General features: G+C 42.8%; 1 protein-coding gene across 4 annotated transcripts in view; it reads right to left on the bottom strand.

The window, feature by feature from the left end:
* Nucleotides 1–1,129: 1,129 nt before the first annotated feature.
* CPEB4 (cytoplasmic polyadenylation element binding protein 4) overlaps nt 1,130–17,914 on the bottom strand; it is a 42,736-nt gene continuing 25,951 nt past the window's right edge. For 3 of the 4 annotated variants that reach the window (XM_071814629.1, XM_071814630.1, XM_065849303.2), the window contains 7 exons: nt 15,274–15,297; nt 13,149–13,322; nt 10,741–10,830; nt 9,997–10,115; nt 9,011–9,125; nt 8,668–8,849; nt 1,130–5,502 (listed from right to left, as the gene is read on the bottom strand). In XM_071814629.1, the coding sequence (XP_071670730.1) occupies nt 5,275–5,502; nt 8,668–8,849; nt 9,011–9,125; nt 9,997–10,115; nt 10,741–10,830; nt 13,149–13,322; nt 15,274–15,297 (932 nt within the window). In that variant the 3' untranslated portion in view covers nt 1,130–5,274. The remainder of the gene's footprint in view (nt 5,503–8,667; nt 8,850–9,010; nt 9,126–9,996; nt 10,116–10,740; nt 10,831–13,148; nt 13,323–15,273; nt 15,298–17,914) is intronic. The other variant, XM_071814631.1, reaches the window with a different exon arrangement.

The raw sequence follows: 17,914 nt of genomic DNA, 5'->3' as shown, positions 1-17,914 counted from the left end.
ACATCTATTTAACATGTACAGCACGGTTCCTTAGCCGATGGCACGAGAGATTAGCGGCTCAGACACCAACACGAAGTGCTGCTCAGGGCAGTGGGACCGGGTCAGCTCCCGCTCCGGGACTCTCTGGGGCAGCAGTTTATTCTCACAAGGTGCACAGGCATGTTCCAACAGTTCCAGAGCGACTCCCAGACCAATCAGAATTACACTTCATTGGAGTGTAACAAACACTGCGGTTTGTAACAAAGCAAGGAACCCAAGGAAGTTTGGGGAATTCCTTGTTACTGAGGATGCAGAACTCTTGAATCCTTTACGCACGATTCCTGTTGAACAGGAGGTCAGAAGGGCAGGTCATAAGGCTGTTAACACTTCACAAGACACTGCAAGTTAAGATATTTTAAATGCTACCAAGCTCTTTAAAATGCCAAACCTTTTCCTTCTATCAGATCACATCCATGTGACAATTACAAAAGAACCCTCGTCTGTCCCACCTTGTTGGGATCTACCCCATCCCCAGGCTGGCGATCCCTTTGCCCCAGCTGCACATGGTGCGTCCCCCATCTCAGTGGTGTTGTCACCCATCTGCCCAACTGACTCCATTTTCACCTCTGTCCCTATGAATTAGCAGCAGAGAGCATGACATAGAACCAAGTGATCCAGCCACAGCCCTTCGGTCAGGTCGATGCACGTAAGGCTGAGCAAAAAGTAGAACCGGCAGCGCTGAAGGTGCCGAAAGGCTTTTCCAAAGCTACACGCGACTTCTAATGAATACTCAACAAGCACCGGATTCACAAAATCAAGGAGCTGGCATCCAACGTGCTCTGAAGACAACAGCTGGACACGAGCAGTAAAAAGGGTTCATCTTAAAGCCTGATTTAAAGAGCAGCTCTACGGTCCTCTGGACACTGCCCTTCTCGTTTCTGCAGCACCGCGCGCTGATTTGGCACCGATTTAACGCAGTGTTCAGGGCACTCAACACCCCCCAGGTGGTGACGATTCCCCCTGCACCCCCTGCAGAACCGTCCTCGGTGCTGGGACCAGAACGGGGCTGCAGGGCCGGGACCAGAACGGGGCCGCAGGACTGGGCCCGAGCCTACAGGAAGCTTCAAGAAAAACAGGTTAAGAAGAAACATTGAGTTAAAAGTTTTATTCATTCAACATCTCACATTACAAATATTTAAAAATTATATGCATACTGGTATAAATAGTCATTTGCAAACTATTTAATAACATTAATTTCCACTAGCACTTCAACAAATGAACTCTTTAAAAAAAGTAACTTGTGTTATATAACTTAAGAGTAGAACATACAAAAATATGAACTTAAACGTGAAAATGACTTTAATAAAAAATGAATTACCCTTATTTAAAATGCTATAATAAATACTACAACCTCCCCATACACAGTAAAAACTATATGGAAATTCAGCCAAGTAGTACAATTAACTGACATACTTAAATAACTCTTCCTTCTGATAATATGAGCAATACATCGGGGGAAAAACATATTAGGGATTAGTAAAAACTAGACACCCACTTGCTAAAAGTTTCACTTCCAAAAAATATAACAAAAAAATCTGATGAAAATTATAAAAACTAATTATACTTTAAAATTTTAAAATATAAAAAATAAAACAGTTGAATACAATATTGTCCCAATTCTTACAATGCTATCACAGTAGCTTTAAAATAAGATAATAAAATAAAGCAAATGACCCAAACCTTTTATTCCATTTTTTTAAAAATAATCTCAAATTTACATTAGTAGAAAGATTGATTTCTGATTCTTTTCTTTAGAAACACCAGCAAGAAAGAGGATTTACTAGAACAGTAGAAAATGACATTTTTAAATGTCTTCAATTAAAAACAAAGAATTACACTGCAAAGATCTTCCAGAAGTCTGAAATAGGTATTGCACATAACTTGAAGTTAACTTGCCACAATTCATCACATTCAAGTTTTAAATCACCTTTTAACAGAAGGTTTTAATTCTTCAACAACAAAAGGGGTGAATTATCAAGTCTTTCCAACAGCATCCTTAGAAAACGCTCAATTCACTCACTGCAAGTTCTCAATTTGCGTTCTGCAGAGCTCTGTGTATGGAGAAGTTCAAACTCTACCAAAAGCACGGGGCGGTGGGGCTCCTCTACATAGAAAATAATCAGAAACACCTTATTTTACACTGCGAAAAGAACCATGGAATTACTCTGTAACTACGCTGTAAGTACACGGCCGGTGCCATGCGAGTGGGAGGAAAACTACATGCGCGCTCTGAACCCCGTTGCAAACCCAAGTGAAACCCCCGGGCCGGCCAGCGAGGCCGCGGCGGTGCCGGCGGGGGCTCCGCGGTCACCCCGGCCACAAGTCCCGTGGAACCACTATTGAAGTAGGGAGTAACGTCTGGAACTGGTTATGCCCTGTAAATCCAAGTGTAACCAAATAATCTGTAAACACGCTTGTCACACAATCACAAGTGAATATTAGTAGAATAACGATTTCTTACATTAGTCATGCATACTAACATTACGCGCCCGCCGCCCGGCAGGCTCTCTTTGACTCTTTAAATAGAATTTAAAAGAGCAGACAACGTTTCTGCATCGAACACCTAACATCAATTTTGTATTAATATTAAAAATGGCTAAACATTCACCAAAAACGTCTGCGTTTGTGTATCATCTTTAAAAACTCAGTAAGAAGCGGTAGACAATTTCGATGTTTCTTTACCTGTAAATTTCTACACTCTATTTATGCATTTAAATCTCATGGGTCTAAAGACAGCGTCGTTTGTCACTTTCATGCTTTTCTTCTTTAATTCTCAACTTTACATATACTATTTCTTAAATTATATGTACACCAAATACCTGGTGCTGGGCTAAGATGTTTAAGCAACATGCTTTCTTTTCTCTGCAGATTCTAAAATAGCATTGCCAGTGCACAACATCCATAATTCAAAATGTATGCAGAGCACTGAAATGTATAAAAAGCAGAATATAAGAAAATAAAATTTATTAAAATTATTTATATTAAAAAATGAAGTATATGAAGATCTCTCAGTAATAAAAGTACAAAAAGCTACTCTTTGCAATATGAAAAATTGAGGTATTGCATAAAGAGATATCCCGTCAGTGAAAAGTGTGCCTAAAAATGCTCACTGTTGGAAAAACAAGATATACAAAAGTAGTGCATAACAAATATACATTATGTGCATGACAAAATAAGTTAGCTACAAAAACACTGTACCGAAATTCAGCAGGTCATGTACAAAGGGAAAATTATTATTCAAAGCTAGTTCTCAAACAGTGTTATTTCTTGTCACGTGAACCCATCTCACCTGTTCACCGGGTAGGATCGGCACAATCGCACACCCCAAGCCACCAACAAGCGTTAAATAACTAAAGGAACATTCCGACTAGAATTAGGTACTTCAGAGAAAAAAAAGTCCCTGACAATCTACACAAGAGCACTCTGCATTTGCATTACTGTTGTCAATATTTTCAGGGATTTCAGTAAAAGCAGCTCCCTTTCTATACTTGACTAGTAGACAGCAAATGTCTCCATTTTGACCTTTGGAACTTTTAAGGTATAGTTCATTAAAGCCTGTATTGAAAATCAAAACTGCTTCTCATACAGATAAGAACGTGGGAAGGGGACGAGGGGCCGCCCGAGGCTGTTGGGGGGCAGGAGGTTCCCGAGCAGGTCCGAGGCAAAGTCTTTGGTTTGAGATCCGGGCATTGCCACTGAACGGGGGCGTTTGGACACTGCTAAACGAGCACTGGAGCGGCCGGCCGGGGCGTTCGGTGGAGCGGAACCAAAACCACGCTCAGAACGACTCCTTCGTTCAGCTATTTCCAACTAAAGCCCTGCACCCGGCTCTGGTTTATCGCTCCGTTACCATGCGCTGCGTTAATGCTTCTCAAGGTAGAACGTACGGATAGTAAAGCAGGCATTAACCTAGCACTGTTGGCACTTCAAATACCTGTGTTTATCTCCCCGTTTTAAGTTCTGAAGAGGTGGATTCTTAGCTGGGATCCTTTCTACAGGAAGAGTACGAAAGGCGTAAGCAACTTGCACAAATTCAGAAAACAGTGCAAAACAAGATGTGGAAATTACTCCGGCTCAATGCCTTCTCTTACAACTAAATCGGAGGGTATTTAGCACTAACTTTGCATCCAAGATGGGAAAGAAACAAGCAGCCAATTTTAGGTTGTGTGACACAATGGAACAGCAAAACTCGAGTAAAAATCAGCGATATCCTTGAGGTATCTTTAGGTTTTCTACGTCAAAATGGAGAGCAAAGGCTGGCCCCTGATGAATGTTAGTATATTAGGATATAGAGTTATATATAGCCATCAAAAATAAAATCTATATATTCATCCTTCAAGAGAGGAAATGCCAGTGAACTAGTTGTCATTACTCTAGCTTTGGTAGGATTTCTAGGGCTGTAATCACACAATTGATTTCTTTTAAAGAAAAAAAAACAACTGCACTCCCCCCTCAGTAGTAACTTTACTCAACTTTTACATTCAGCAATTCTTAAAATGTAATCATTTTGATGAAAATATAGTAAGCTCTGCCTATCTCCTCAGTAATTTGGGTGTGAGTGGTAGTCACAGGCACGGTCAGGTACACACCGAGCTAAAATTTCAGCCTCAAAACCCTTAACAGATTCTTAAAAAAGAGATCATTATTATAAAGCTGCTTCAACTTTGCTCATGCATTTTTGTTGCTTTAAACATGCTCTTTCCTGGTGGTAAGTAACTGCTAACTTCACCTGTTGCTGCAAAAATCCAAAGGCAAAACAAAAAGAGAGGCAAAACCAGGCTTCCGTGGGGGAAAAGTGTCAGAACAGACTGATAGTGTTATTGTTACACAGTTATTTTAATAAAAGTATTCTTACGTTCTTTATTAACAATAATTTAATTAAAAAACCAAAATACTCTATTGTTTCAATTCTCTTTTCTTAATATTTTTTTCTCTCCTCTAAGAAAATGTTGCACGAAATTAAGTGTTCTCTCGGTAGGAAAGACAAGAGAATGCAACTCGCAACGTGTTATCGATACGAAAAGGAGTTCCCAATACAGTTTTCAATGACAAGATTCTACAAAATACCCATATGATAGGTCGTTCTTTCATTATACTATTGTTAAATTACAGACTACTACAAAAGGACATGCTATCTTGAGTAAGAGAAAAGGTGGGGCGGGGTAGGGACAATCAGGATAACAGAAGAGTGCACTTAATTGGAGTTTGCCTGCGTCTGAGCACTGCAGCGATCCATTAGTTCCAGCGGAATGAAATATGTCTGGGGCGATCTCCTCCCTCCTTCACCAGGGGCTTGTGGAATTCCCTGCCGGCGCGCGAGTGGATAGCAGCCCAGCAATATTCACAGTAATACTGCAGACAGGTCACGTTAGCGCAGAAAAACGGAGCGAACTTCCCACCGCAACGGGCCCCCTGACATTCGTCACAAAGCTGATCGTCCAGGACATATGGCTTAACTTCCACCTGCAGCCAGAAAACGAGAAGGAAGTTGACAGCTCTTGATAACAAGGTAGATAATGACAATTCCACGCTCTTTACTATCTGTGTTCTACCAGGATTGTAGTCGGCAGCATCACGCTCAAGAATTTTCCCCCTCATTACACACAACCATTGCAATTAGACGTCTGAAACTAAAGGCACTTGAGACCAATCCTGTCCCTGCTGTCCCCCTTGAGCCTCAAAAACCCCCCAGAAACCAATGCTGACCATCAGTATAACATGTGCTGACGCTGATTTACAGAAAGAACCAATCAACCTGTTGTTACAGATTCACACCAACACCCTGGAGAATTCTCGGGGTTTATTTTCAAGTATGGTGACGCCCAATTAACCTCCTACCTTTCCAAGTAGGAACATCAACTGTTTACACAACAGTGCAACCGCGGGTGAAATATGCATGTGGTCTGCAAATTTCTATGGCTGAATTACCACCCTTCAAATATTTCATTTATTATCTTAATAAACAGCATGTTTTCGTTTTCTTTTTCTACGGCTTAGTCCTCTCAGTAAAAGGAAACCTACCTCACCCTGTTGGGATCAAATGAGAAGCTTAAAATGGGACTGACGACCACCTAGGCTGTTGGCATTAAGGCCCAGATGACGCACAGTAATTCAGTAAAGCAAACGAGAAAGGAGGAGAAACATTTCTTCAAGTTCTTCGCTGGTAATGGCTCCCAGGATACATCGACACTGCAACATCTGTAGGCTACTAGCTTTTAATTTAGCTTTTTGCATCCCAAAACCGAACTCGCTGCACTGCGGGGTACAAAACCCGATTCCGGAGCACGTTGTTGGGGGCAGCGTGGCAAACCTGGCCGTTCGCAGCACCCAAGCTGGCTACAGCACAGCTCGTTCAGACATGCCCCAAAAGGCTCAGTTTCACCTCAAAACCAGTGGTCACCTCCACCCCCACTCCTCTGCTCCACACAGCTGCGAAAGGCCTGTGTGATACATCACAAGTGCAACAAAAACCTTCACGTTAAAATAAGTATAGCTACACGTTCCCGCTCTAGAAGTGTTTGTGAGGGTTCTCTAAAGCTCATTTAATTAGGTGTTTTCACAAACATTTCCAAGTATCTGGTGTCTCTGCCATTAACCTGTTATCTCCGCATCTGCCCCAGGGATGCTCACAAACCTCCAGGGGAATCCAGCCCATTCCAACCAGGACATTCACGAGTTCACCTCTTCTTAAACTCACTGAGTTCTATCACAGTCCAGAATGGGCACTGCACCAGTTTGATGCCATTTTGCTTACAAATTTAATCACTTGGAGACAGTACAGCAGCCTCGGTTTCTCTCATCTTCCATTGCTAGAACTGCATTTCTCAAATGCCAGTTCAGAAAGAGGAATTTGTAAAAGGCCTGAGGCAGACAAATATTCCTAATACCGTGTTCTCCCTTCATCACTTGTTTGCCCTGTCATTTGAGGTTGGGTATTCACTGATGAGTGTTGTTTTCTACAAGTGCTGAGAGGAGAACCCACAAATATGCCGCGCAGGCCTCCACAACACGGCAATTCTGCTGCTTTATTACGTCTATATTCAGACTCCACACAAGTAATTACATCTCTGCTTGCTTTAGCCTGTTACCGTGGCCCTGGTTTTTGTGCAAGCTTAAAACCCACAGATATTAGTCAGAGTCCTCAGCACATGTGTTCAGTGTGCACCAAAAAAAGCTTGTGATTTGTACATGTGCTGGGTGTACCGAGGTGTCCCAAGGTCAGAAAAGGAGCTGCAGTGACAGCAGCTTCCCCAGGTGAGCAGCACTGGCAGCAGCTCCGTGGTGCTGAGTGCCGCAGGCCGCTGAGCGTTTCATGGGTTATCTCTGCAAAGGGCACAGCCCTTGGCAGCACCTCCTGGGCTAATTTGACAGGAAATCCCTTCTTGTTCCTCATTTTTATTTGTATAGAAGAACTTCAAACTTCATTAGAGAAAATTATTAATAAATAGCAGCGTATTAGGAACAGTAGTACTGCCACCATTGCACTTTGTATCTCTCACGCAGCCGACCCCTCTTGTACTGAATGCCCTGAGCACTCACCTCTCCATGTTTCTTCTGAGCGACACACAAAATGGGGAAATGAGGAGGAGAGAAGGAAGGGGAAATTGATTGCAAAACCGTTGCTAGAGTTCACAAGTACTTACTTAAATTTGTAGTCCCACCAGCTTCAATGGACCTATTCACCCAAGTGTCTGCTTATGCAAGCACAAGTTGCACAAGGGAGGCCCAAATTATTTGTTCAAAGCCGTACGGAACTTATTCCAGAGCCAAGATTAGAACAAAGACATTCCAGTTCGCAGGCCCACAGTCAAACTGTTGTTACAATTCTTCTACCCAAGCTTTATAGCCAAAGCAGAAGTGGAATGATAATCAGCTAATCAGCCACGTTTGGGGGGTTTCCTCTGTAGTAATTACAAAATTAGCATCAGTAACAACAGTCACGTAAGGAAAATCCAGAGACAAAGCGCGAGTTAAACAAGACGGTAGATGTAAGGATCCAAGTTTCTCGAAGTTGTGGTTCGAAGATCACAATTCCAACTGCAGATCCATTTGGTATATTCCTTTAATTTATAATAATAAAGGAAAAAGAATAACCAGACACAGCCTTTACGTAAGCTGTGGGGGATGACTGCGAGCTGTAACGCACGCTAACGAGGTTACAACGCATGACTGCGATGCTCTTTAGGGACGCCCAGCACACCATGTGTGACAGGAGGGCCACATTCTGCCCCGTGTCCAAAGAGGTAGAACAGGAGCAGGAACCGCTCCGTCCTCGGCAGACACCTGCCTCCCCAATACTATAGACACACTGCAAGCGCAAATACTTGCAGTGGGAGGATATGACGAGTGCAATATTCTCACAAAAGGGCAAGGCAGCTGACACACTTCCCATTATGCAGAGCAATTTGAGAAAGTCTGCTTCACAGTTGCCTCCCACGTTCCAGAAGCAGCAGCTCTGTACCACTCCTTCATTTTTATTCTGTGTCGTACCCGAGTGGCACAATCCAGCCCTAAATATGCAATTAATCTGATATAACACTTACAGTCTTCACAATGGCACACGTTTACATGGAAAAGCGTTTCCAGCGAAAGCACTGAAAGAAAATAGAAGGAGCGTGAAGACCTTACCCGTTTATCTATCTCTCCGTGCTGCAGCTGAACAAAGCGAGCGCTGATAGCAGCTATGTAACTCTGTTGATTAGAAAACGCGACCCGCCCAGCTCCTTTTGGGTACTTCAGCTCGGGGTCCGTGTCGATTCCAGCGTAGCACACCCCTCCGTACAGCCGATCCATTATCATCGCCAGCTCCACTGAACCAGAAAGGAAAGCAAAACGGTGGTGTAGACTGGGTCATTTTTGCTAAAAGCGTCCAATGATACAGCCCGTTTGTATTCACGGCCCCCGCTACAAGTGTCGACAACACTTTGTACTTCCCTTGCTGAAATAACTTGTTACCCGTTGCTCCCCGTACCTGCTCGTAAGGGCCGAGGAACACCGCCAACAAAAATGGTTTTTCGTGGGTCAAGAGGCTGTGAACCATCCATAACAAAATCACTATCGCTGAGGTTCCAAGGCCGGATCTGAACCTAGGGACAAAAAGCCTTTTTTTTTTGAACCATTCACAATTCAAAATATCTCAGAAATACAAATTAAAACAGTATCTGACAAAGAAGAAAACCTCTTACACGGCTGTACTTTCTACATTAGTTTTCTACTCATTCAGCAATAATTTCTCAAAATGAAATAGTAACAAGCTCTGTTAAGACACACCACTATCAGACTAAATTTCAACACTTCCGTGTTACCCAAATTTCTGGGAAACTCCCCCTCTACTTACACATTTTCTTAATCAGGACTGGACCGTGCTGTACAAACCCCACTGGTGCAGACGTCTCGGAGCCACTCGTGTTGTTTCAGCCAAGTGTGAGCACTAGACCGGTGTTATCTCCACGCAACAGGCTCCAGCGCACAAAGCTGCGTGTTTATTTACCATGCAGAACTACCTGCTCCATGTTTGCCTACAGCCGGCCAGTTGTGAAATACAGATACACGGGAGAAGTCTCTCCAACAATTAACAGACTCGCATCAGCCCCAAAACCATTTGTACTCATCATTTACAGTTCGATGCCACGTTAGGGGTGGCAACACTCAGACAGTATGAATTCTACAGTTGAATCGATAGTAAGCATAAAATACCTGTCTGGAAATATCTTTATTACATCAGTAATGATGACACTTAGCAATCCTTCTTCTAACAAAAATACTAATTGTAACTAGAGTAAAAAAATCCATAAGGTCCAATTTAAAAATATGTTGGTCTTCTCGTTGAGAACTTAATTTGACACCTTAAAGAAATTTAAACATTAGCACTCTGAGACAGAAAAATGGAAAAAAGGCATCTGAAGAGATTTCTGGTTATCGTACAGGAATTGTGCAGGTCCTGACAATTCTGCTTACCGGTTTGTCTTTGATAGTGGGGCTGGAAACACAAAGATAGAGCTTTCCATCTTCTTCAATACATGCATCAATCAGTGCTTGCACAGAGCTTTCATCTTGGAACAGCAAAAACGCATATCCTGCAAAGGCAAACACAAACATAGAATTTCTTTTGTCTATGTGCCTGCAGGATAATAATTAAACCTGGAATTATGTTCATCACGCTTCCATACAGCGACGGACAAACTTTAAGATGCTCTTGCACATTTGTGCCAGGGAAGGTTTGGACTGGACATCAGGAAACATTTAGTCCCAGAAAGGGCTGTGGGGCATTGGAACAGGCTGCCCAGGGCACTGCTGGAGTCACCATCCCTGGAGGGTTTAAAAGGTTCTTAGGGACATGGTTTAGTGCCAGAGCTAGGCTGTCATTATAAGGTACAAATCCTTCTCAGATTCTGAGGAAGGCATTTAGTCCCTTTAAAAACAACCTTGACTCTCCTGACTATTATTATAAAAATGAGGAATGATGGGGGAGAAAAAAGAAAATGGAATAAAGTAAAACCAGGAAGATAAGGAAGAATTCTTCCAGTGCAGAATAATTGCAAAGTCACATTCTAAACTCCAGCAGTTTATAACAATCCCAAAGATTCAACTTCTCTCCCCCGAAACATTGGGTCACTGTCACAATAATCTTGTCTAAAATTGAGTCTTATCAAGAAAAATTATTCTAAAATGCTCTTATGTTATTGGTTACCAGATATTTACCTTTAGGAGGAAAATAAGATTTGCTCTCTGCCTTGTGTGGCCAGTCCACAATCAAAGGTCCAAAGCGCCGGAAACTGGCAGTGATCTCATCTGGAAAGAGAGGAGGGAAAAGGCACAAATTGAAATTAAAATACATTGAATTTGAAAGACAATTTGAAGAACACTGACTTCAGGTAGCTTTATCCTATAACCAAACATCCTGTGACCCTAAAGGTTCAGCAGCTCATAGCAACGTTTACCAGCTGATGGGGAATATTTATAAGTGAGAACATGCGTTAGAAAACAAGACGGATCAAAGATGAAGCTCTTCTTCCTACAGATGATTATAAAGGAAGGACTGCAACCCAGTAATTTGCAGAAACGGAGTCATTGCATCTCTCCAGCTATCATAACCCAGCTTCAACTATTCCCTCACAAAGACTTTAAAGACAATTTCCTGACTTGCTTGTAAGCAGTTGGCTCTGCCAATGTTCCTTAGATTTGCAGAAAGACTGGAAAAAAATGGAGGGATTCTGCACACACACCAGTGCCACGTGTGCAAACACCATCTGAGCTCGACCTTCAAAGTAACATAAACTTGCAGGCCATAGCTATGGAATTTCATAGAGAGATGGCAAGAATATATTATTGTATCGAGAGGCAATTCTTGCACCCATTTCAATTCTCCCTTTGACCTCAAATTACTGGTAGAAGTTTGCTCATGCTCGTCTCACACAAGTCTTCCAGTCGCAATTCTGGCTTTCCTGGAATTGAGTGATTAATTCCCTTTTCCTCCTCCACAAATACACTTGAAACATCGCTAGTTAAAGAATTTTTCAGTGAAGTATTGAAACACAAAGAACCTTGGTGGAGTGTCACATCACCTGCCCCACCGCTCAGCTGGATTCTGGTCATGGTACCACAGCCATTTCTACACCAGCACCCTGTTCGTGGTTCCTAATACACAATTTAGATTCTCCCCATATTCAAATTGGGTTAGGAATCTGAAAAGCCATCACTTATTCTGTCCTTTTCAGTATTTTTACACCCTTTGGTGAAGATGCTGACAAAACAGCAACTCAGCATCCGCTGTACGGCTGCTCTGTGCACGACAGACCAGGAAGGCGCACAGCAATGGTCGTGTGTGGAGGTTACGTGCTGCCAAAGTTATAAACCAAGGAGAACAATACTCACTACAGATCTACCTTAACATATATCTCCGCTAAGCACGTAACGCAAATTTTATGTTGAGGTACGTACATAAAATGCTTCTAAAAACAGGATGAGAAAAACCTGAAAAATTCAGTTGTGATGTAGATTTTAAACAGTATATTCATCCTCATTCACACTTGTCCATTTAACGGGAAGCAAGTCTCAAAAATTCAAGCTACTCTCCTAGTACGGGTTTAAGAAAAGTCCTATTCTTCAGTAGCAAAGGTCCACAGAGCCCAAACTATCCGTGTGCTCATCTGCTTTTAAAAAACAGAGGTGATGAAGTTAAAAACAAACACAACTCCAACAACAACGACAGACTGTAAGATCATTTTTCTTCTCGCAAACATCACGTTATAATTGACCTTAACGAAGTAGCTCCTACATTTGACATGACAGTGGGGTTGTCAGGTCCCAGCAGCACTCTCTGCACCACATTCCAGTTACTCTCCCTGACACAAGAATCGGGCATTCAAATGATTACATGGTGAAGAAAAAGCAACTTGTCAGATTTATGCTTGCTGTAGTTCTTTTAACCACTATCTCAGCACACTCGGACAGAACACAGAACTACGCTGCCATGAAGCTTCACAACACTTGTGCATTATATATATATATATATAAAACTTATTTTTTTAATAACAACCGCAGTATTCTGTCACCTTTGTCCACACGATGGACCCACCACAGACTCCCGGTTCCTCACTGTACACAGCTGCCTCTGCACAGATTCAGTCCTGAGTCCTCACCACTGGCGTCAGAAGCCACCACAGGACGCGATCATTGCTCAACACAACAGCTGAGAACTACACATCAGCATTCAAATACAGAGCTATGACTTACTATGCTATAGTATAAAACTACCAGCAATTCTTTTCCTACTAAGGGCTTCTGGTGTCTATAACATGATTGCAATGTACATATGAATTTTACCAGGTAATGTTCATTTCTTTATTGTTGCGCCACTACCCCTTTTTAGTAATTTTTATATTGTGGAAGTCAGTTAAATGTGTAGTAACATACGATTTTGTTCTTCAATGGCAGAGCAATGCTATAGCCTCAACTAGTTTGAATTATCTCACATTACATATTTACGTATCAAAGCCTTTCCGCAGAGTCTGGAAAACAACCATTCGTTAGCCAACAGCCGAAAAGTTTCACGCCAGAGTTTTGTCATTAAGCCAGAAGCTTTACTGGACTGGATTTTCCATGTGTACCTTCATCAATATCAGGGGGCAGGCCGCCCACAAAGACTTTGCGGGAATACCGTTCCACGCGCTCTCCGTTCTGGTGGGAGAAGCAGTGAGGGGATCCCAAACCACTGTGAAGAGTCTGATCCCCACGACCATCGTCCAGGAACCCGTCTTCCATTGGAAACAGCGAGGACTGACCTGGAGGGGGTTAAAAAAAGAAAGAAAAAGAAGAAAAAAACACACATACTAACAGAACAAAGCACACACCGTTTAAATATTTCTTTTTAAATGCATTAGTTGCTCATTAGCGTAGAACTGTTTGCAATCTTCCCTTTTAATGAGCGGTTACGGTCTCAATTTCATGACCCTTACAGTTCTCAATATCATTCAGTTCACTCCAATGCGTCACCTCAGAGGAAAGGTGGTTACCTCCTCCTAACTGCTCTACAACTAATGAAGACTTGAAACACACCAGTATTTCTAATGGATGCTCAAGCTGGCCGTTTTCCACAATATTTCATGTTTCCAATTAAGATTTATGTTAACAAAGGGTAAAACCAGAAGAGAATATAAGCCAATTGTTTTTTCTGGGACTTTCCCAATAGCAGACATCACTAAAACCGAAGCCGTATTTATCACTGGCCAGCAAACAGCTTCTTACAATGAGCAGATACAACTTCACAGCGCGGGTGGGAGAACAGGAATTCTACCAGCTAAATACATTTCACCTTGAAATTGCCTGATAGCAAAACATCCCATAAAACACCCATGTGTAAATAGCAAAAACATCCTGAAAAAAAACAACCCTGGAAGACCCACTTTAATTTACTGCAAATGGAGACTGAAAATTCAGCAATACTGTGTCATTCCTAGAGATGTTACAACAGAGTTTCATTAATGGACTCTAAATGTTCCAAGCATGTGTCCCCTCACAGCCCAATGTTCTTCTACGATAAGCCCTTACCACAGATTCCCTTAATATCTCTTATTTTCATATAAGATTAGTTGATTTATAAATGTTACTGCATAGTGTCATAAACAGAGCACACAAGCTGATCTCTTCCATGAATTCACCCTTTAGTGTTCAATATCTAGACGACAAATGGAACAGACCTGTACTCATTTAAGGAGCATTTTCAGAACTAGATATAGGGAAAGTAAGCAAATAAAGGAGGTGAGCTACGAGTTTTAAGATACATTTCCTTTTGCCTACGATGTGATATACTACGTCTGCTTTTCCAGAATTCATTACCATCTACCACAGTAATGTATTGGTTCATTTATCCTGCTCTTGCTTCCTTCCTTAGCAATAAATTGATTTTAGAAAATGTCTTGAAAACAGAAAATTTGACCAGTTCCAATCTCCAGACATTTTCCATGCAAACAGATAACATGATGAAAGAAAAAAAAAAATAATAATACAATGAAACCCACAGTCTATAGAATTGATACAGGTAAAAAATGGAAGGCTCGGTCAGCTTGCTTTATTTGAAACGTCAAGAATCTTTGTACACCATTAACAAAAATGAAGTCGACTGTAACTGGGTCTATTTCTGGAGCGAGGAAAACCTGGTTCCTACTATGAAAAATACTGTTAATATAGACTTAAAAGTTGTTTTGTTTTCTCCTAATGAACTGATGCACATGTGAGTTGTTTAATCTCCAGATCCTGCAGGTAGTGTCGGGAGGGAGCAAACCTCCCACCGAAACAACCTTTTTGGGTTCACCAGCATCACCGCTGCTGGGCGGTAATTCAATGTACACGCTTGCAGGATCTGGTTCTTTCACCTGGGGTATATTCACCACAGTCTATGCTGCAGCAAGAAACCCATGAGCTCCCAAAAGAACCAAAAGCAGCTTCTCCAGCATTGGCATTCAGAACATACACACAGACACAGCGACACGGCCCTGCGGTGCAGTGAATCAGATCGCTGGGAGGACTGGGGTCATTGCAGCCTCTACAGTTCGACTGTGGAGCGCTCCCTAATTCAGATTCAATGTTCATTTATGGCATGCAGACTATGGAAACTGATGCGAAACTGATGCTTTAGAATCTTAAATTTTGGAGTTCGCCCTCTAGTAACAACTTAATGTTATTTCTCCCATGAGACATTGTCAACATTAGAAAATTAAATAGGAATATCGTTACCTCGCCTTCTCCCATATGTCCTTGCTGCATGTTAAATGAGAAAGAAAAGAGCCTTTCAATCATTGTTATAAGGACCAAAAGACCTTATTTTATCGCCTTTATACTAACTCAGTGATTCTCAAGCCTTTTCATACTCCAAGTCATTAAAAATGGTGTTCACAAGCTGCCCCCCCACCCACAACACCACGCTTTCCTTGCACCATCTCCGTTACTTACTGATAAAACACATCGATACGAGGCCGACAAAGTACAGATGTATGCTCAAAGAGACTTGCTAAAGACAATCCGAGTTCCTAATTTGCACATTTCTTTTCAAAGCTATTCCTCAACCCTCTGTGGGGTGTGTGCCTGTAAACGGATCTTTTCTTGGGTCTCCCGAAATGTTCTGCAATGCCCCGTGCTTTCCACCTCCAACCTCCACCTGAGCTGCAGGAAAAGCCCTAACACAAGGAAAATGTTCAATTCTGCTTTGAAACGATGTTGCTGTCCAAGCTTTGCACAGCCCACCAAACCCTTGGTTCAATTATTACTGGTCAATAACCAGCTGCAAAAAGTTGAGGAGAAAACATCTGGGCCACTCCAAGTGCCTTTCAGCGCTCCCGTGGTCCGTGTGCATCACCATAGATTGTCACCCTAACTCCTTACCCTTCGCTGTCGTTATTCAACAGTTACCCACTGCTTCCCACTTTTCATTTTTCGAAACAAATCAATTCTACCGCTAAAAAATCCAACATTTTTCTGCTTCCAGGACCCCTTGTCAGAACACGGCCAAACTTTCTATCAACCGCGCGCATTTCTTCTCCTTTAATCTCATTAAAACCCATGTCGGAAAGCAGGCCAACTGTTTGCAAAACTCGGTTTCTCCTGGCAAGTACTATGAGAAACTCTGAGCACATCATGTGTTTCATTTTGCTTCCTCATTCAAAATTGAGGCTGACAATTAGTTTAAGCATTTAAATATTTCTAAACCACAACAGAACAGGAGTTGTTTCCTCTCTCACAATAAAAATCATACCAATCCAATTTCCTCCTTGCTTATTTGACATCTCCAAGATCGTTTTGCTTCCCTGCTCGTTTGCTGACAGACGTACGCACAATGAACACCGAGCACACAAAATAACAACGCTCTGTTCTTCACCCTCTCGAACATTCACACAGGTTTTGCGGGAGAATCTTCAAGGCTGAGGGACAAGTTCTCATTTTTCCACGGTCATTTTGAATTTAGGAATCCAAGATGCTCACACGATCCTCAAGCAGAACGTTATAAGGAACTCGCCTTTCACTGAAAGCAACCAGCAACACCACAGCGTTTCTGACAAAGCTCAGAAGCCTCTGCACGTTTTGGAAAAACACCCGAGCGCTTTCCAAACCAGCTCTGCCTATAAAGCCATGAAAACCCTGCTTGTGGTTTCTAAATGACTCACAAAACCACCAAAGGCCCGCCCATTGTTGGCAGGAAAGCACCAGCGCAGCCCCAATTCGCACTGTGACCAGTGACAGTCGGAACCGCAGCCTCCGCGCTGCTTTGTCACCTGTGTCACCCAAGGCTGTTACCAGCACAGAAAACAACAACAAAAAAGCTCAGCCAGCAGCTGGGAAACATTTCCAGTGCCAAATGCTATAGAATAGGTTTAGAGAACCAAATACTAAGTTTTTTTCTTCTTCTTCTTAATTTACTTCTTATCTTCTGCATTTGCTTCATCCAACCCACAAAATATCAACATTTGACATTTCAAAACATTTAAAGCCACAGTTTATAAACTACCCCCGTTCATCAGGGACACAAATTTTCCCCGCTCATTGAATCCAGAGCTCATCACGTGCCGCTGATTTCACACGATGTCAAACCCAGCGCTGCCGCTCAGGAATGTTCTTTTGGCAGGGCAGGAACACGGCGAGCCAGGATGGACCAAGTCTGGCCCTGCCTCGCATTATTTCACATGAAATATCTGCCACAGGAGCACCCTCGTGAAGCTGCAAACAGAAATGAAGCCTGAAGGTAACTGTTCACGACCTGAGGAAAATACTTCATTCTGCACACTGGGAGCCTTGCCTGTCCCCTGCTGAGAAACGAGACGATGGTGTTGGATTCCTGAAACCTGTTTATCCTTCCCTCATTTCTTCAACATCTCAGACAACTGGGGGGTGATCAGTAGGTCAGAGAGGTTCTCCTGCCCCTCTGCTCTGCCCTGGGGAGACCACACCTGGAATATTGTGTCCAGTTGTGGCCCCTCAGCTCCAGAAGGACAGGGAACTGCTGCAGAGAGTCCAGCGCAGCCACCAAGATGCTGAAGGGAGTGGAGCATCTCCCGTGTGAGGAAAGGCTGAGGGAGCTGGGGCTCTGGAGCTGGAGAAGAGGAGACTGAGGGGGGGACTCATTCATGGGGATCAATATGGAAAGGGGGAGTGTCAGGAGGATGGAGCCAGGCTCTTCTCGGTGACAAGCAATGATAGGACAAGGGGCAATGGGTTCAAACTGGAACACAGGAGGTTCCATTCAAATTTGAGGAGAAACTTCTTCCCGGTGGGGGTGTCAGAGCCTGGCCCAGGCTGCCCAGGGAGGTTGTGGAGTCTCCTTCTCTGCAGACATTCAAACCCGCCTGGACACCTTCCTGTGGAACCTCAGCTGGGTGTTCCTGCT

This window comes from Patagioenas fasciata, chromosome 14 (assembly GCF_037038585.1).
Source record: "Patagioenas fasciata isolate bPatFas1 chromosome 14, bPatFas1.hap1, whole genome shotgun sequence".
In the NCBI taxonomy this organism is placed as follows: domain Eukaryota; kingdom Metazoa; phylum Chordata; class Aves; order Columbiformes; family Columbidae; genus Patagioenas; species Patagioenas fasciata.
The sequence above is the reverse complement of the archived record's forward strand: the minus strand, read 5'-3'. Positions and strand labels throughout refer to the sequence as shown.